At 39.3% G+C, this 20,689-nt stretch overlaps 1 protein-coding gene across 17 annotated transcripts in view; it reads left to right on the top strand.

Annotated features, from left to right (window-relative positions):
* The window catches only part of PTPRK (protein tyrosine phosphatase receptor type K), a 412,420-nt gene that overhangs the window by 43,863 nt on the left and 347,868 nt on the right, over window positions 1–20,689 (top strand). Inside the window, exon 1 of one of the 17 annotated variants that reach the window (XM_068938239.1) lies at window positions 10,653–10,689. The exons of the other annotated variants lie outside the window; for them this stretch is intronic. Within the exon in view, the coding sequence (XP_068794340.1) occupies window positions 10,668–10,689 (22 nt within the window). The 5' untranslated portion in view covers window positions 10,653–10,667. Of the gene's footprint in view, window positions 1–10,652; window positions 10,690–20,689 lie in introns of those variants that run through there. 17 annotated transcript variants of the gene reach the window in all.

Here is a 20,689-nt window from a genome sequence, read left to right as displayed (position 1 = left end):
AAGACTCAGTGATGTAATAGCAGAAAGATGCTGAATGAAATCTTGCTGTTGAATTGTTTAGAATTTTACTTTATGTGTAGGATCTTGAAAAAGCAACAAGACTAGTGCTGTTTTGATTGCAGAGTATTTTTCCATTTTCTGGTTCACTGAGAGACTTTAATACTTCACTGTCTTCATGTACTGTTGAAATATTTATTGTTTTTGGAGTTCTGTTTGAAATCATTTCAAATCTTAATGGATGCTGGCTTTCAAAATTAAAACATGCAAGATAGGGCTGTATCTGATACTATGGTATCATACGCTTTGCAAAGGAGATTGTGGAATACTAAATAGGTGCTTTGCCTTCCATGTGTACTTGCGTAATCAGACTGGATGACTCTGCTAAATGTTTCAAGGGAGTCAGTCATCTTTCAAAAGTCTGACTTTGCTCTTGGGTGGAGGGAAACGGTCAGCATTGTTACCCTATCTGTTTGAGGTATAGATGTACCTCTTTGAAAGCTAACACCAGAATGACAGTACATAGCGGTATAAAGTCTACAGGAACTCATGGAGGGTGAATGCCAGCGTTTTTCTACGCTTGAGCAACAGGAGGTAGATAACAGTTAGAAGGAAGACTGGTTTTATAGGCACAAAAAGCAGTGGTAGTAGTTTTCATGCTATGTATAACAGAAGGCATTTAATTAGATTGTGCGTTTGCAGTGGGGTTTTTCTCAATTTGTTTCTCGTCAAGCCATAAATACCTTTGTTCGTGTAAAACCAAAGCTAGTTTTGTTTGTGCTTTAATGAGCTACAGTTTATGGGAAAACGAAGCTGCCTTGGCTCATTTACATCTGAATGAGAATGTTCTTGGAGGGGAGAGGGGAAGACTTGTGCTTTTTGTTTTTGTGTGTGGAGTGTGGGGGGTGTTGTTTGTTTGTTTTTTAAGAATTACCAATGTTGAGGTTCTTGGTTTGTACCAACTGTATGTTGGTATACAAGTGATCTATGTTGACTGTTTTTGTGAACAGATAGGTGGTACATATACGAAAAACTGATTGATTGTTGCAGGAACCTGTCTCATAAGCATATAGAAATGTTATTTTACTAGTAAAATGTAAATGTTTTCTTTACATTTACATGTTAAGTATAAAGTTATTTGTTAGAGAATGAGGTAAGAGGAAAATATGAGGCTGGTTAGTAGAATTTCTTTTACATCATCAAACATTTGTTTTGGCAACATTTATCATTTCTCAGTTAGGGATCACGGAGCAAACTTTTCAAGCTCTCTGTATCAAAGTAACCTTGAAAATGAGAAGATTCTAATAAACGTCCCTTCAAAACTGATAGCTACAAATAATATACTTTCTGTCCTTCAATTCAAGTTAATGGATTACCTAGTTAATAAAGTTACCTAGTGACTTACCCTAGCTTGCTGTCGACCGTGAGCGGGAAGGGAGCAGGTTAATGACAGCTATCGTTGTGTGAAACCATCCCCTGTTCAGGCTAGTGTTGACGTTGGGTACTTTTCCATTAGCTGAAAGAGCAGATAGAGCTGGTACAGTACTGAACGCTTGGTCTTACGTTTTTATCTCCGTGGTCGGAAAGTGCCTCAGAGAATGGAAACAAGTACTGTGCCACACAAAGTGTCTTGTCTGGTGCGCTCCCTGACCTTAAATGACGAGGAGCCCCAGATGCTGAATCTGAGCCAGCCCATTTCTCAAGTAGTTTCACTGAGCTGTGGCTATATTAGTGTTTTCTGCACAAGCTGGGCTTGTGTAAAGGACTTCCAAATAGTGGGATGCAGTCTGGGTATTTTCAGCCATATGTTGCATTCTCAAGCATTTAACATTACTGTACTTACAAATACTTGATTGAAGTAGTTTGCCACTAGACGTTTTTCTTGTTTCTCCTGTAAAAACTATTTAAAAGGGAAATATATTACTGAAAACATTTCTGATTTCTGTATGCAGCATTAAGATTAGCTGCATACTTACTTTCTGTGTAAGAAATGGTGAGCAAAGCTACAAGAAGACTAGTAAGGAATACATATAGTATTTGTTTGGGTTTGTTTCACCCCATCTCTGCCTCTGTAATATATAGGATGCTCACTTTTGATGAGACCTTAGGGCAGAGATGTCAAACACAGTTGATCTCACTTCACCTTTGCCTCGCCCCTGACTTCTCTGCATCCCTGTTTGCTTCCTGCTTGGTCTCTGTGACTCAGGGCTTTGCTGCTCTGTAGATAAATGCAAATATCCTCTCAAGCAGTCTCAGTAAGATCAAGTGTTCTCTTATTTCTGGCTCTCCCCTTTTGAGCTTCCCCCGCATTACTTTCTTTCTAAAACTGTGACATGTAGCAGAGAGAGGAATCCATAAATGACTGTCAATAAAACTATGCATCTGAGCAATGCAAAGTTACGTTAAATGTCTAAGGATTTTTCTTTTCACCTTTGGTGTAACCTTAAAAGGTCATCAGTTGCAAGTAGTATTTTTCCAATTAAAAATTCTCAACTGGAATGCGCCTTTGTAGCGGTGTTTTCCTACAAACGTGGAAATGCTTCTACAAGGGAGGAGGCAAATACAAAGAATCCAGATGCATTCAAGGTTAAATATAAGTTTTCTAACCTTTAGGGCTGTGGAAGAACATTTATTAGAATCAGAAGGATACAGACAAATGCTCTCTTCTGGCTGCAGCTTTGGTGGCTGCTTTTGTAGCTGCTGCCTACCGGGGATGACCGCCCTCTCGCATCTTCTCCCTCCGCTGTCCATGTGTTCAGCCTTCACCCCACTCGTCCAAATCAGCTGGGATAACAGATTCCATAGCGAATCTCTGCCAGCTAAGTAATTTTATCTGAAAAAAGAAAGGATAGGAAGAGGTTAAATGAGCTGATTCCCCCAACAGCTGTAGGAGAGAGTAGGGAGTGATAGTCTCCAGTGGCAATGTGCAAACTCTTGAACCCATGCTGCTGAGACTGGGCAAGGCAGTGCAGTGCATTGTCTGCCTCGGACCAGTGGTTGAACCTGTGGTGGTTCACACCCCAAAATTCCTGTCTTATTTCTAATTAGGAATAACTTAGATAGCATATTTTGAAGTAGCACCATTCTTTAAATGTTTTGGCTTATTTCAAGGTGGGGAGGGGAAGGAGGGGTCGAGGGAATGAAGAGGAAGATGGGAGGTTATGGCTCTTGTGAAGATGTGTGCTGGTGTATGTGATGCACACCCGGTGTCTCCCTCTCTGGGGAGCACTTGCAGGGTGTGAGCTGTATGTAGACCTGGTGGATGGGATGGGATGTGTTTGCTTCAGATATGCGGAAGGGGTGGGGGGTGGGGGGGGTCTTTTGCTCCAGAAGTTGGAGAAATACTGCTTTAACTCAAGGCCGTGCATCTTTTGTTCCCAAGCAAGGCCCCAGCTTTAGATTCAGTGATCTCTTTGACCGCTGTGGAGGGAGTCAGCTTACTCGATATGACAAGTGGTGAAAACTTGCGTAGACTCTTCCTCCTCTTTTGTGTATGGGTGCATGATTGATGCTTTTCATTGCTGATCCAGACAACTGGCACTGTTGTGCCGAGGTGAGGTGGAGGGAAATTGTCAGGTTGCTTAAACCCATGTGAAGTTTGGCAGCAGAGCTGTAGTGGAGGGAGAGGAAATACAAATAATGTGCAGCGGGAATACAGATAATTCCCTCTGCCCAGCCTGTGTCTTTGGGAGTCTGAAGGAGTGTGAAGGCAACACAAGGCAGTTCCACGTGGGAAAGTTGAGGAGTTAATGTGCTATGTCTTAGTGTTACTGTACTGGAGCTAAACAGATGGTGCAATTAGCCTACAGCAGTGAAGAGCTATTTTTCTGTAAAGATAAAAGGAAGTAGTCGTAGGAGGTGGATGAATAGTTTTTTAAATTGGCGGGGCCTAGAATATATTTATACAAATTCATATGTTTATACAAATGTATGAAATGAATGGCTATGATAGCTCATTTCCAATTGCAATCCTTTCCCTTTATATTTTTTATTTATTTAGCAGCTCTTAAGGAAGAAATATTTCATTGAACTATTTTTCAACATTTTTACCAAGCATATCTGGAAGAGCGAAGGAATCACAAATAGACATTCCTTTCCTTGGCTAATAGTGGTATTGCTTTGCAGTGATGGGCAGGGAAATCCTACTTTGTTTTATTTCTTCATGATGTATGTGATGGGAGGCTATCAGTGAATTAGGAGGGTCTGTAGGAGTTCTGTTCTTGATTAACCCCTGTTCTGAGTTTCTAATTCACTCGTTTTTCATTTCTGTTTCTGCCCCCCTTAATTTTAGGCTAGGATATTTTTAAAAAGGACAGAAGCAATTATAAATAAAAGTTAACGGGAGCGAATGAGATGAAAATTTGGCAAACTACTGATTTGGACTTATACAACTTCAAAAAGAAAACTTCCACTAAATGAAAAAAGTGGAACAAAATGAAAGAATGGCAACAGGAAGAGGGGAAAAAAAGTGATATTAGGAGAAAATGTAACTACAATTGGTCAAGGTTCGGATTTGTTTTTGCTTCTAAGTTGTTTGAATCACTTTTTCTTGCTTGTTGACAGACATTAAGCAAGACTTTGCTTTTCAAGCCCAGCTGCTTGTGTTTGATCTTAGATTGGTAGCATCCTGATCTATCAACTAGTTAATTCTGATTTTGGATGTTTTGATAAAAAGAGCTTCTCAAATGTGTTTTTCAAAAGCCAAAGTGTTACTGAGTGCAAAGTGTGACAAAAGTCATTGCTTTAGAGAATTTTTTACTAATATTTTTCTATTCTTTTTTTCCAGGTAGTAGTTAGGTTTAGTACATTTGCTGATAAGAGGCTGCTCTCTGTTCTAGCTGTAGTAGCTCCTGCCTGTCTTCAGAGATTTTAGTTTCTCCTGTTTACTGTCCGGAATCTTGTGCCCTGCTTTATCCACCTGAGAATAAATAAAGCCTCTCAATATGATTTTCATTTTGTTTCCACACCAAAAGAAACCCCTGTCCAGTCTAAATTTAAGCCTTATTTCATAAGTTTCCATTTGATCTCATCTTTCTTGGGAGAGGAGGTGGGTGGGAAGGCTGTATTTTGTTTTTTATTTTGTCTTATATGTTAAAATTTTTCTTCAGGTATGTCCACTGGAATTATTTTTTTACTCAACTTATGACCTAAATGACACCAGCAGGTAGTCCACAAAATGATTATAAACTGTGTTTCCTCGCATGGAAGCGGATAAAGGGAGGGAATCAGAATCATAAATGAATGTAAAAGCCTTTTATCCTAATCAATATTTAACTGTAAATGAACACCATTATGGCAACAATACATACAGCCTTTTAGGGGTAGTGTTTGTCTAAAAAGATTAATTAGTCTTTCTATTGAAAGTGGTTGAGAAGCGTGGTACTAAAAATGATTCTTATGAAGTCACTGTATGCTTTTGTCCCCACATCATGAATATCAGCCAGGTTTCTAATGTGTATGAATGCGAATGTGTAATACTTTCTTTTGGCAGAAAACCAGTATTACAGAATTTACCACTTTTATAATCCTATATCTTGCTGCAGCCATGAGAAATGGACATATATAAATGGATGAAACCTCTTGGCACGATTTACTATGCAGTTTTCATCCGGTTCTGGATGTTCACAAACTTGTAAAGAGACTAAAGGATACAAGAGTGAGCGTTAAGTTCAAGCAATAGCCCATTTCTGTAGCCTAATGTCAGCTGTCTGCTTTCCTTGTCTTGATTATTTTCTCTAGACAACTTGCTTCTGGGCAGCGATGGTTCAAGTTGCCTGCCACCCAGGCTGGGCTATAAAACCTGCTCAGGTGTGACAGCTAAAAACACTTGACGATAATGAAAGAAGATTACAAAATTTACCACTATTCTTATACTGACTGTTACTTCTTCAGGAAAAAAAGTAGAGGTGTTTGAATGTCTTCCTGGTAGTTCTGATGCTCTAGCGAGAGTTCCCATCTCAAATATTACCATAGCATGCATTATGGTGAACTGCAGATGGGGAATCTGTCCTTTTGCTGTCATTATTGCAAACCTGCTGTTCTTATTGCTGAATCTGCAGTTATGTAACCATGGGACAAACTCAGAGTAGTGTTTTTTTTTTCCTAACTGAGGTCTAGATGAACATTAGGTTGAAAAAAAACAAAATTGTGCCACTGCTTCAGCTATTGAATTTTATAGTCTACTGGCTTAATGTGTGCAATTCAGTTTTCAATGAAGATTTTTCTCAGTATAAATACACTTTTCATCTACAGTCTTACCTTGAATCTGTTTTTGAGTTTAAAAAAAAAAAAACCCAAAAAACTGCAATTGCAAAAAAAGTATTTTGATAAGTTAGAATTCTCCTGTATTGAGACCTACTGGAAAAAAACTAAGTGGCATTACTTTTCTTCCTTGAAGGTATATGGTCTAGAGGCTTATGGATAGATAATGGATAGGTGGTAAAAAGAAACCTGTTTGCATAGTTGAATTACCTCTAAAGAATATAATTTTCTGCTTAATATCTGTTTCAGTCCCAAATAGTCTATCTTGCCCTCTTTGAGTCTATGCCCTCAAATAAGCGCTTTGTTCATTTGCCAGAGAAGCCACTGTTAGGGTGTTGATATTCAAACTGCAAAAGATTTTGCCTTAGTTTCTTTCTACTAAGAGGAACTACTTAGGGAACACTAACAAATGCTATAGTCTCTATTCCACTTTGCAACTGAACAAATTATTTAATTCACAAGAAACTCTGTCCTTGGATCTTCTTAAAACTCTCCAGATAACCCTTCACCACTGCTTGTGAAACAGGCAAGTGGTAGGCTCCTGTTTCTTTCTCCCCCTACCCTCTTGGTTTTTGTGTATTTTCTCTTTTCCATAAACAGTTCTTAACAGCAGTTAGAAAATCTAAAGCTGAATCTGAAGGGATATGAGAGAAACACGAAGCAATAGGAAGGCAAAAAATTTTGCCCCAACTTTGTGGCTGGTGATGCATTCAGTATCTTACCTTCTTATCAATCAGAGCGAGTGCAAATGAACTGTAGTCACATTTTATGAGGAAATACAAAGATTTTTTTCCCCTACAAAACTGAAGTTGTACCAAGGGCTAAATTAAATATTTATCTTTCTCAAGCAACTACAATGTTTACTTGATTGTTTTTCTATTTGGTTCCATATCAAATAGATCTATCATTCTTAGAAATGTGTTTTCTAATTTCCAGCCCTATAGGCACAATTTGGGATCTGACTTGATGACTTCTCATTGCAGATAGTGAATATTTTGCAGACCGCAATAGGTCCTCTGCAATAACCATGTTATGGTTTTTTTTAAGTTTTTTTTTTTTTTAGCATAAAAGCCAGATGTTTGTTTTGACAAACTGAAAAAAATTAAGACAAATTTTCAAGACTGAAGCACAGTCCTGAACTTGATCTGTTCTTCTTTTTGTCTCTCCACAGTTTCACGAATATGAAACAAACTGTCAGCTTTTGGTGAGCAAATGCTGAGATTGTGTCATTTGAAAAAGACAAGTTACTTTAACAATATTACCTTGTAACATGAGTTTTGAGATACTGAAGGGCAATTCCCAAGTCAATTCTATTGAATTTATTTTTATCTTTAAATAAAGAGATTGTATTATAAAAATAAATAGACTTAGCTGCAAGAGCTCTACACTGGAAACTTTCACTGGAAAACTTGCATTATGCCATAGTTAAAGACAATGGTAGCTAATGCTTTTTTTTTAAGTGTGCAAGTTATTTAGTAACAAATATGTCACCAGTTATTGTTTTGATATAGTTACCCTTGCTTAGTTTCCCAACTTGCTGAGTCTTTTTCCCCTCCTTTGTAATGTGACAATAAAGTATAATCACATTAGCATTTTTTCTAGTTAAAAATACTTGCTCTTGCAGGAGGCAATTTAAATAAAGTGCAATAACAGTGTCCATCTTATGTTTGGCTAAGCTGAAATAGATTTCTGTGGCTACATGCAGCATTGTTGAAGTGAGTGAAGCTGTCTGGGGAAGCCAGGGTGGTCTTGCACAAAATTAGAGGTCATCTGCTGCAGCTGGCAAGTACAGATGTGCACTTACTAGTGTTATACAAGTGTCTTACGTTAGCGTATTGAGAACAGGTAGCTGTTAAGGGGGTTTAATTTGCACCTTGTCCCCTCTCCCAAAATATGCCCGCACTACTTACCTGGCAGAAATTCCCTAGTAGACTGGATAATATCCAGGGTTACTCATTTAATTTTTATCGAGAGCTGCTCTCTTGCTTTGTTTGGTTTGCCAGTGGTCTTTGCTATTCTTATGTCTGGGGGCTGCCACTGTGCCCTATCACTGTTTCCCAGGAGACCGAGAAGGTGATACAGTACGGGAGTTCTTACAAAATCTGGAAAACGCCAGCTAGCTGTAATCTTGAATGTAGGTTTGATAAAATTTCCAAGGGCCAAATGGTATGAGCCATTTGAATAGCCCTAATTTTAAAACACTTAATACACTTTAAAATGTTTTTTTTTGTCTTAAAACCCATTCATGTGTTTCAAATAAAAAGTTCCCCCATGTACTGCCTCCCCCCAACAGTCAGATCTGAATTTTAAGTCCTCTGAAAAAATGGAAGACCAGATCAGATATTTAGCATCATATCCTGATGCCAAACTTCTTTCCTTGATGTTGGCACTTTTTTGGCGTATGAATGTAATGTAAACTTTCAATCCAGCATCGAGTTTTTTTAAAAAAAAATAGGTGATGCACCAGCTGTAGGGTAAAGACTCAATAGTTTATAAACATTTTAATTAAAATGATGGTGGTGATAATGTGGTGGTTCATCTCTGGGACTCCTGATTGCATGCTCTGAAGGCAGTTGGGAGGGAGCTGTTCATTAGACCAGTTCACTGGTCCTTCTTCCCCTGTCACTTTAGGGATGATATGTCAAATAACAGTGCTGGGAAGCAGGGCTTGGAGTGAGTGATTGTGCCATAGTACACCTGTATATCCTTCATTCTACTTAGGTTTAAAGTGTTGATACCCTGAATTGCATAAATGAAACAATTGATGGGTAATGGAGAGTGTGTGTGATAATGCCTGTACTTCTGGGAATCTTGAGGGAAGGGAATAAGGATGATAATATTTTGGCCAGAACCCAGGAAATGTGGAGAACTGGGAGAACCTATTTTCTGAGACAGTGAAAAAGAGAATGATTCGTAGGTGAGAGTGCTGGACTAGAAAATGAGAAGGATGAATCAGGAGGAAAAAGAAAAGCAATGAGGTTTACAAAGACCCTAGTTTAAGAGTGAATATCAAAAGGATTACAAGGAAGTTCAGGCTTGGCAAGGAGAAGGAGTAATAAAACAGAGCAGAGATATAGCATTGATTTTTTTTTTTTTTTTTTTTTTTTTTTTTTTTACCACCAGAAACTATGAATGTTCTCGATTTGTAAACACTCAGGTGAAGTATCATCCTATCTTTATAGCACAGAAGAATGAACGTTTCTCCTCCTCAACTTACCCCTTTGCTAATTCTGCATTCAGCTTCCAGTCATCTCTAGTGACTGGCAGGATGTCAGTATTTTCTTAAGAACTTTAATAGTGATTTCACAGTGACTCGTAAATGGATATACCTATTTATGGAAATTTTAAAACATTCTCAGGGCTTAACAAAGAGAAGTTTGTCATTTAAATTAATGTGCATTAGCTTCAGGCTGAACAAACAATAAAGTACTTTAACCTTGCATGTTCTTATTTGGTACTAAAAGTCTTTCTTGAACTTAATTTAGACAAGTGTTTAATGCTTGAGCTAATGCCACTTTAAATTTGTGGAAGTGCCTATTCAGATATAATTTATTTAAGATTTATGTTTGTAATAGTGCATTCCATTTTCCACAGAACGGCTGAGGTTGGAAGGGTCCTTTAAAGATTGTCTAGTCCAACCCCTTCTGCTCATGCAGAGTGCCCTAGAGCACATTGCCCAGGATTGTGTCTAGATAGGTTTGAATATCTCCAAGGATGGAGCCTCCACAACCTCTCTTGGCAACCTGTTCCCGTGCTCTGGCACCCTCACAGTAAAGAAATTTTTCCTCATGTGCAGATGGAACTTCAGCTTGTGCCTGTTGTCTCTCGTCCTGTCGCTGGGCACCACTGAGAAGAGTCTGGCCTCACGCTCTTGACATCTTCCCTTCAGATACTTATACACAGTGATCAGATCCCCCCTCAGTCTTCTTCTCTTCTGCAGGCTGAAGTGTCTCAGCGCCTTGTTCATCCCTGTAGGTCTCCTGCCCCCTTAGCTTCGCTTCTTGCACTGTTCTTGAGTTTGGAGGAAGTGATCCTTGCATATCAACCCCCTTTCTTGGACCCTTCTTCCTTTTAGGACCCTCTTCCATGGAGTTCTTCCAAGCAGGACCCTGGAGAGGCTAAAGTCTGTTCTCCTGAAGTCCAGGATTGTGACCCTGCTTTTTGCCCTGTTTCCTCCTCGCAGGATCCTGAACTCCACCATCTTGTGGTCACTGCAGCCAAGGCTGCCCCTGACCTTCATGTCTCTAACCAGCCTTTCTTTGTTTGTTAGTACAAGGTCCAGTGAAGCAGCTCTCCTCATTGGCTCCTTTGTAACCTATATCAGGAAGTTGTCATCGGTGCTCTCCAGGAACCTCCTGGATTGCTTGTGGTGGTCTACTGTGTTGTCCTTCCAGCAGATAAAGTTCGCCATGAGGACCAGGGCCTGCGAAGGTGAGGCTACTTCCAGCTGTCTATAGAAGGCCTAATCTACTTCTTGATCGGGTGGCCTGTAATAAATACTAACAACGGGGTCGCCCATGTTAGTCCCCCTTAATCCTTACGCATAAGCTCTTTCTTTCTCTCTCCAAATAACTTGGTTCAAGGAAGCCTGATAGGTGGATAGAGTATAGTAAGCTTGGTTTGAATGGCTGTAGTTTATGGTGATGCTCTTGCTATTCTTAGCTGGAGGCAAATTTCAGTAAAACTGGCTTAAAAGCACAACGCTGCACATGTTCACTTTGTGAACGCTGTTTGCACTGTTCATATTCTTTTTATATAGTCTTCTATCTTGCAAAATTAAATGCTTTCTCTCTTTTTCAGAGTATACAGAAAAACTATTTTTAAAATTTCTTTTCCGTCTGTTGATTTATCTTATTAACAGAGATGACAGTGGGAGAGGTGGCAAGAGAGAAAGCAGTGCAAACTAGTATTTAATACAGCGCAACAAATAAGAGAACTTTTAATTATCAACACATAGCTACTTCATTGAAAATTCTTAGGACTTAAAACAAAAGCTCTCTTCAGTTTGAAACTCCTAAAATTGTCCAAGCACATCAGTGCTGTCTTAAAGTATATTAGTAGTTGTTAAAATAAGAGGTGAGACTACCCTATTGCTCATTCTTCCCCCCCCCGCGGTGGCAAAATGGAAACAAAAAGCATTTCTAATTATGCAGAATTTTTTTTCTTAGAGGTCCTTTCAGATAACATTTCACTACAATTTATACTAAATTAATAGCTGAAAGTTCTCTTTGTAGGTATTTTCTGGCACAATTTCAGAACACTGTTTAAAAGCACAGGGAAAAAAAGTCGCTAAACATTTCTAACTGAAAATTACTCATACCGATTTCTCTGCATCTTGAACCAATATGCATATGCACACAAGGATGAAGCAGTGTTTGTAGTTTTACCCATTATGTACAGAGATGGTCTTCCTTAAGTGACTGTAGCATCAGTGAGTTGTTCAGCACTCAACCACCTCAGCCTTACTTTTTCTATTGTCAATTCAAATTAAAAGCAAGTGAATACTCGTCAATGTAAAGTTGTTTCTTCAGTGCCCTATCACAGTGCCTCTTGTTGATGTTGGCGTGCAGGGTTTGTTTGGCTCCCATGAGGAGCTATCCTCCCCCCCCCGCCCCATATTTTGTTGAATTCCAGTTATTTTCAGCTCATAGATGTCTGGAATCATATGTAGTTTCTATGTATTTAGAAAGCTTTAGCGGATTTCTCCTCAGTGAACTTGTTTAATCTCTGTGGTACGTGTGTAAGCTTCTTGTATTCATAGTGTACTTAGGTGAACAGTTTTACAAGTTACTGCCGATGGTTTAGAGAACTTCCTCTGTTGGGTTGTTTTGGACCTGGCGCTACTGGCTTTAACTGATTTCTCGTAGCTCTTGTATACAAGAGAGAGTATATGCTTTTATGCTGCTCCTGATTTTTGTAGATATGTTCTGTTTGCCAGGCTAAGGAATCCTAGCTTTCTTAGTAGTTCCTCACTAGAAAGTATTCTACGCTTTTGACCTACTCCTTTTAACCTTCTGTACTGTAGTCTTTTTCAGATGGAGGGCTGAAGCTGCACATGATATTTCAAATGTGGGCAGATTCTGGATTTGTAAGATGGATATCCTCTCTCTTGATCATAATTTCTTTCCAAATCGATTCTAACATTTGATTTGCTTTTCTTTGAGTCCTTTTGAGCATCGACTTAATATTTTCTTAAAACTTTGTCCTACTGTGGATTTCATTCCTGATCAGTAATAATCAACCCATCTGAATACACTGTATTATATGAGAAGTTAGGATTATAATTTGCATGTACATAACTTTCATTTCTCTTCACTGAGTTGATACTGGTCTAGAAGCTTGTAGAAACTGGCAACCCCAGACTGTTGTATTTGTCTGGTCACTGTTTTAGGCATGAACATTTTAGAGTTCAATTTAAAATTGAAATTTGCAAAGCAAATGGTAGTAAGTTGTCCCCTAAATATGTTCAAAAATAAAAAAAAATACTAAAATAGTCGGAGTCATTGAATGAATGCATTTCCTGATTCTTGATGGTCTCTCCAAGCATGCATACATACTCTTTGTAAGCTAGCTATTGCATGTAAGATTTTTTAATTGAAAAGGATGTTGGGTCACCTTAGCAAGGCCTTGTGACTAGTGTAAGAGTGCTCATTGTGTGCACTGAAGGGAGGTTGATGCTAGAACACTCTAGAAGCTTGTTTTTTCCAAAATGTCCAAGGTTTCCTTGGCTGTCAGTAGGGTGACAGTATCTGTGACAACTGTGATTTTAAGGTGAGCGGTTCTCATTCACGTTCTTGAAGGGGAAAACTTTTACTGATATTCATCAATAAGTCAAGAAGTGGCTGAACTGACCAACTGCAAAAAGGTTTTAGGGAGCATCTTTTCCTCTTACTTCGCAATTATACTGAAATACTCTAGTACTATTTCCTAACAAACTTTACCAATTTTTGCTTGCAGTGCTCCCTATACACTTTCTTCCTTCTTTCCTCTTGTTTTGTCACCTAATTTTGATTCAAGTCAAATGGACTTGTGAAAGGACAGCATTCATATCGGATGTCAGACAAAGTGGATTTCTGGTGCTGTTGGCTCCTGGACAGGTGATGAGCTGACCAAGGAGTTGACCCTCAGTGTACTGGGCCAGCTCAACCTATGGATACTTTCAGTGAAGACCTAAAGATGGGCCATCCATTTCCTTTCCTTAACCCATTCACCAAGAAGTCTTTCCCATATGCAAGTTACTACCCATGTACCGAATAAATGCTTTCGGTCAGCTGGAATGTGAAATCTTATCATTCACCACTATACCGTGACCTGAGAGGGTGGTGGGTGCATTTGAAGACACTAAATTTTAGAGATCTTCAGCATGTGAACCTGCCTAGCTGCATGTGTAAATCAAGCTTTTTCTTTTTAAAGGACTTACTGAGGTGTTCCAGTTATTTTTACCATTCAACTGCATGAAACAATTCTGTTTTAGTGGCAGAAAGTGAGCAGGTTAGCAAGGTCATCCGTTGGAAGACACAACATCCCTGGTGGTCCACACTATAGCTATTGGTATTTTATTGCTTCAGAGAGTTAAACGGAAGTCAAGTCAGAGCTTGGGATGGAATCCTTAAATTAAGGAATGAAAATAGTTATGCATCTTGTAATTAAAAACTCGTAATGAGAAAACACTTGCGCATCTCGTGATAAGAACTTGTAATGATTGGGTCACATTTGGAAATTACAGTGGTGACAGAAAAAGGCCTGTTCTTCCACTGAATTCCTGAAGCTCCTTAAAAATTTTAGCAATATTTGTTTTATCGCTGTTGAGAGTTTCAGTTCTAATGTCTGGGAACCCTGACATGCAGGTGGCTAATGTTGTAGTGTGTGTGATTGGGTATCTTTTTTCCAGTGACTTACACTTAGTCAAAATATTTCAGAGAAACACTGAGTTTAAAATTACATGGCTCTCTCCAAACCAGTGAGGCAACTTTTACACACACTGCTATCAGACGGTGAATTTTAGTTTTATTCCCTGCTTGTCCACCCCCTCTGAATAGCACAGCTGGGAGATAAGTGGGAAGAGGGCAAATGAGAGACAGATGATTGGGTCACAGGAGCTTACATCTGAAACAGAAGCTGCAAGAACTGTTTCCTGGAAACAGTTTTGCAGAATTGTTTATAATAGTAGCAACGGTGGAAGACTCTCTTGCTCCAGATCCAGAATCCTTGGTGTGATAATGGGGAGCAGCTTCTGTGGTGCCTAGGAAACTGGTTTCTTAAGTTAGGGCTTATTCCATTTTCTCCTGTTTCTGTGTCGCTGTCCAGTAGGAACTGGGTTCTGCTTCTGTAGACGTTGCTGTTTCAAACAGTATCCGTTCTGGCACCATAATGAGTCCATACCCTAAAGAGACCGTCTGTTCAGGCGCTACCAGAACTCTGTCTGTTTTGTTGTGATAAAGTCATGGCACTACTAGTTTTATTCATATTATTCTTTGATCTTTATCTAATTCACTTTGAATGTCTTCATTGTATTCTGAATTACTGTCTGTTCAGCTCGGTCCTTGGATTGCCCAGAAGCTACTGAAGCGGTATGTGTTGTGACACTGGAAAGATGTGAAGATGTAGTTAAATGACTGCTTGTTCTCCTCCTCCCCCTCCCCCCACATTCTTTTATTCTTTGCACATTTTGAGATATAAAGCCCGAAGAAAGGACCAGCAGGGTGGATGCTTATGGAGTACTGAGAAGTAGGATACGAAGAAGGACCAATTCAGGTCAGGTCACGGTTTACAATACAGTACACAGATTACTGGAGTAGACTGAATCTTTGCTCATGGCTATGTGGTTTCACAGACTTTAATGACACGTGAGCATGTAGTCATTTACAGCGTAGTGGTTTTCTGCATAGAACGTCCTCTTAAGAAGGAGAACAAACTGAGTGAGAGATTAGTGTTCAGTGAAGACAGAGGTTGTGAAATCCCTGCTCTCCTCTGCTTATCCATTTGATGTTCTTAGTGTAGCTTAATCTGTTCTCTCTGGCCAAAATGTGTTAAGATATTTTGGTTAGAAAGCATTTATGTGGCATACGCTTTCTATTATGGCATGACTATACCTGAAATAAAACTTTACATAATAGTGACTGTGGCAGATTGGGAGGATTTGTAAACTTAGTCATTTTAGTTCACTTCAAAAATTCTCTTCCAGTTTCATGCGATTCTGTCATGGTCTGACTGTAGAATAGATTCCTATGTGTTAGACAAAACAAGACCTCTCTTTTAAGATCTTACTGTGAGAGGTCTTGCATTTGGTTACTTGCAAGCTGCACTAGGTATTAGAGTTGATGGGGAGAAGGGAAAAAGTAGCGTCAGAGTCATGAAACATTGCTAATTTCAAACCTTGTAATCTAGTTAAGTTGAAACTTAACTGCATTAAATAGATGGGCTGCCAATTTATTTTCTATCCCAGACATACCAGCCTTCTGCTATTTGTTGTCTGTATTAAAGCCTTCTCAGTACTTGAGTTTGACAGCTTGCACGTGACTAGCATAGTGCGGCATTCCTTGGTTACAAGCTTTTCTTATTGGTGCTACACATATAAAATACTACATGTGTATTCACTAATTTGGAGTTTGAGTTCTGTGGAATTAATTGTGGTAGATAAAACATGCGCAGGCCTGAATTTTGATTTCCCTGTCACTGTGTCGAGTGGCAATTCCTTCTGAACAAGTGGGTAAATGGTATGGTTAGGCAGATGCAGGGAAGAGTCACTGAGGAGAGACCAGAGACAGGGGAATGCAATGTACCCGCAGCCTTATTCCCCTGCACAGAAGGATTTAGAGGGCCTTTGGGAACTGCGGACGGTAAGCTGGTACTGCAACAGCGGAAGAGGCTTCTCTCTCTCTCTCTTTCTCTCCTCTCTCTCTCTCTTTCTCTCCTCTCTCTCTCTCTTTCTCTCCTCTCTCTCTCTCTTTCTCTCCTCTCTCTCTCTCTTTCTCTCCTCTCTCTCTCTCTTTCTCTCCTCTCTCTCTCTCTTTCTCTCCTCTCTCTCTCTCTTTCTCTCCTCTCTCTCTCTCTTTCTCTCCTCTCTCTCTCTCTTTCTCTCCTCTCTCTCTCTCTTTCTCTCCTCTCTCTCTCTCTTTCTCTCCTCTCTCTCTCTCTTTCTCTCCTCTCTCTCTCTCTTTCTCTCCTCTCTCTCTCTCTTTCTCTCCTCTCTCTCTCTCTTTCTCTCCTCTCTCTCTCTCTTTCTCTCCTCTCTCTCTCTCTTTCTCTCCTCTCTCTCTCTCTTTCTCTCCTCTCTCTCTCTCTTTCTCTCCTCTCTCTCTCTCTTTCTCTCCTCTCTCTCTCTCTTTCTCTCCTCTCTCTCTCTCTTTCTCTCCTCTCTCTCTCTCTTTCTCTCCTCTCTCTCTCTCTTTCTCTCCTCTCTCTCTCTCTTTCTCTCCTCTCTCTCTCTCTTTCTCTCCTCTCTCTCTCTCTTTCTCTCCTCTCTCTCTCTCTTTCTCTCCTCTCTCTCTCTCTTTCTCTCCTCTCTCTCTCTCTTTCTCTCCTCTCTCTCTCTCTTTCTCTCCTCTCTCTCTCTCTTTCTCTCCTCTCTCTCCCTCCCTCTCTCTTTCTTTTTTTTTTTGTATGCATGGAATGCGTGTGGATTGCGTGTCTTAAATCACGTCTGATCTGTTCAGCCAGGGAGATACAGAGGTGCTGCAGCTGTGCTAGAATTTCTAGCAAAGTTTTTGTTGGCACAGCTCCAGTGATTGCAGTGGTAGCATAGATCAGGGTGCTTCCCCCACAATGATGTAGCTGTAGAAATTGCAAGCGACCAACTTATATTAGTGCTGGCCCTCAGTAGAGCTTCAGGGTGACTGAAGAGGAAATGCGAAGCAAAACACTAATGCAGATGATCTTTATGCACATGAAGAAGAGTGGTGGGGTTGAATGCATGTTTAGGGGGAAGGAATGGATCATTGCACAGAAAAACAATTTTCTTTAGAGGCAATAAGTTTAGACTTTATGATTTCAAGTACTTTTTATCCTTGTTTTAGAACTATATCTTCCCTTAAGTTTGTTTACTTAGTGTATAATGATGAAGAGATGGCATTTTCAAAACTAAGGTGGTTCTCTAAATGAAAAAAAAAGGTGTTTCAATATACTTACTATAGAAAAAGTAAAATTTTCTTTTTGGTATTTAATGTTCTCAAAAACATATTCCTCTTGCAGTTTGTGAGTGTTTCCTTCTTCTGGCTGATTTTGGATTAAAAAAATATATGTTCAAATATATCAAAAATAGAGGTGGGAAATAGTTTTATTGCTTGCTATAGCTTCATATTTAAAACTACTAGAAAAGTGAAAAATATCTGTGCTGCCTGTGTGTGTATGTACTACACATTTACGGCACTCTAAAATTAACAGACTTGAAGTTATGATGAGCTTTTAAAGTTATTTTAAGTGTGTAGTCTTCTCCGAAAGTGTCACAGGACGTACATACCCAGTTGCTATGAATTTATATTGGTGACGGTTGCTTGCTAACAGTATTGTTTCTTCCTGTACAAAAATAAGGATGCCTTATCTAGGCTTAGTTTGTGAGATATAATAGCCACGCAATTTTTTTTTTTTAATTGAGTGTTTTAAAGCAGCCTTGTACTAAAGACGGTCCCAATTCTATGCAGACTAAAAACCTTTGTGTTCTGTTTTCTTTCTCTTTCTTCTTCCCTTTGTCCACACTGGTGGTTCATGGCTCTCTTCTGTGCTTCATGAGAAGAGACACAGATAACTCTTCTTAGTGTTTTGTACTCTTTCCCTTTATTTCTTCCCATTGTCTCCAAACATATCATTTTTTCTGTTCCATACTGCTTTCTCAAATTTCTTCCTTTTGTCTGCTTCTGCGCTGTTGTCAGAATAGCAGCTTCTAGTACTTCTCTCGTGTCGTTTTAAACACTCTCATCGTGTAATATATTAAGTACTTAATTATGTTTGTCATTTAAGATTGATTTTACAATAAAAATTAAAAGTATCTTTCATATTAGGAAAAAAACACTCCCCAGGAAACTTCCTCTTACTTGACGTGGGAAGAGTACAGCTCTTATATATGTGGGCTCATATATAACTTGTATGCCGCTTATGACATCACCCTTGTGACATAAAGGATGATGTGCTGGGGGTTACATATAGAAGTGTGTAATGTTAATCCTGTACAGATTAGAGATGAAGAAAAGCACATGGTGAGATGAACCTTTAGTTCATATTTCGGTTTAGGAAAGGCTTGTACATACCTTTCAGAAATTTATTAATCGTGGTTACACGTAACGTGAATACCACAGATTACTAGCTCACTTGGCTGTTCTGTAATCTATTTACTGGGGTATGGAAAGCAGATGCACAGGGTTGGCCTACTCTGATTTGAAGTTGGTAATACCTATTTTAATTTTGTTCTGAGCTGTAAAGTTAGGGTTTTTTGTATCACAGTCATGAAGACTGAATTAACTGGAAAAGGGTCTCTTGCCTCTTGTGTATTGAAGATGAATCAGTCTGATATCCTTTACTAGAAGAATTAAGGATGGTATTTTTCTAAGCATGCTTCTAGTTCAGCTTTGCATTTAGCTGCAGGGGATTATCATGGGATTCACTTTTCTTTCCCTGCTAGTTAAAATCTTTTTTTAGTTGAGAATTGTGCAATCTTCTTTATTAAGCAAAGCAGCAATTATTCTCATCTCTTTTTTTTTGAATAATATGTTCTCCTTTTTAATATCTTTCTTCTTTTTATGATTTCTTTGTTGTAGATATGTGCTAGATGGAGCCCTTTGTCAGGTCTTTCTTTGCTAGTCTATTGAAAAGAAAAAAATGCAGTCTCTGAGGACATGACTGTGAATAAAATTTGTTGGGAAGATTTCTGTTCATATTATGGGAGCGTGAGGTAGGTTTTACCTGATGGCAGTTAAATTGTTTAGAGACTGTAGGCTGACTTACATGCACCTTCCCCTTTTTTTTTTTTTTTCCCCAATTACACCTTAGAGTAAAATTTAAAAGTTGAATGTTGATTATTCATCCACAAAAACAGATGACATGGTCTCTTGGCTTCCAGGTAGACCTTCATTAACAGGACTGTACACTTATTGTGCATCAGCAGTGAACACTCATCTTTTGAGTTAGAGTATTCCATGATACCAATGTCCAAACATAGTGCTGATATAAAGGTACTGCTCCCCCTGCTAGCTGAGATGGCAGGCACAGGGCTGGGACGCCAAGGCCTGTGCCACTCATATTCTGGAGGGTTGATAGCAGAGGCTGCTCTGCCATGGGGCCATGAGGAACTCCTGCTGGTTTCCTCCTTTCTCTGTCCTGGTGTCCTCACTCTCCTCACAGGGCATACACCACCGCTGTGACCACAGGTGCAGCAGTCGTGTTTTGCTTCGGTGATTTTCTTGAGAGTCCGAGGGTGCAGTATCCGCCACCTGTTCTCTCCCTTGCACTTGGGAGAGGGAAGTGGTGACAGCAGAGGCACAGGCACACGTGCATGGGGGTCGCAGGGCTGAGGCTCAGGGGAGCCGCTCCAGGGCAGTGGTGTCACAGATCCTTGGGTAGTTTTGGTATCCTGTAAATCCTGAATCATGCTGGTGCAGTGGTGTTGATACATAATCACACTTAGTGCAAGAAATGGAGTTAGCCAAAATGTTAATGTTTGTTGGCTTTGTGTTTGCTCGATTTTGTTCCTGCCAATTCTTATCTATAATATAGCACACATAAAGGTACAAAAATGTATAATGAATACTGAACATCTGTACAGACTGCTTCTGAGCGCTTTTTTGGTAAGACTCTTTGAAATGCTGGTTGACTGTTTAAAATACCCACAAAGGAATCTTGTGATCTTAAGACATGTTGCAAAACTTGTCCTAACTGTTTGAAGACAATGCTGGGCTTTGCAAAGTAGCTGTATCTGGTGTTAGCGCAGCTCTCGAGTTTGAAGTGTTATTTGTATGAGAGAAAAGTGAGCTGGAATCATTAATTATTAACCGTATGCAATAAAATATACCTTGAATAAGCAGCATGTTAAGTATTCCTCCTCTGTATTGATGCTGCCTTGAATTTGAGTGCCTTCCACAATAAATCTTTTTTTTTTTTCTTCAGTTAGCCATTAGGGTTACAAATCATTATTTAATGGATGGTGTATTAATGGACTTCACACCCTAATTACTGAAATTAGTGCCTTGCAAATGCAGTAGTCAATCAATGAATGAATGAGTGCATTGGATCTTGAACTCTCTTCCTTCCTTTTCAGTGACCTGCCTCAGCTACAGAAGGCAGCTGTCTTACAAGTCTTTCCTCTGGATTTAAGTCATATCTGTAATGCTATGTAGATATATCGACTGTAAATATTTTGTCAGTAAACTCAATGTTGTTGTTCAGTTGTTACCATTACTTACTCTTTTGATGCTAATGGGGGAGTTTGAGTATGTAGAGTGCA

This window comes from Struthio camelus, chromosome 3 (genome assembly GCF_040807025.1).
Source record: "Struthio camelus isolate bStrCam1 chromosome 3, bStrCam1.hap1, whole genome shotgun sequence".
Classification (NCBI taxonomy): Eukaryota; Metazoa; Chordata; class Aves; order Struthioniformes; family Struthionidae; genus Struthio; species Struthio camelus.
Note: the sequence above shows the minus strand (reverse complement) of the source record. Positions and strands in the feature narration are given on the sequence as shown.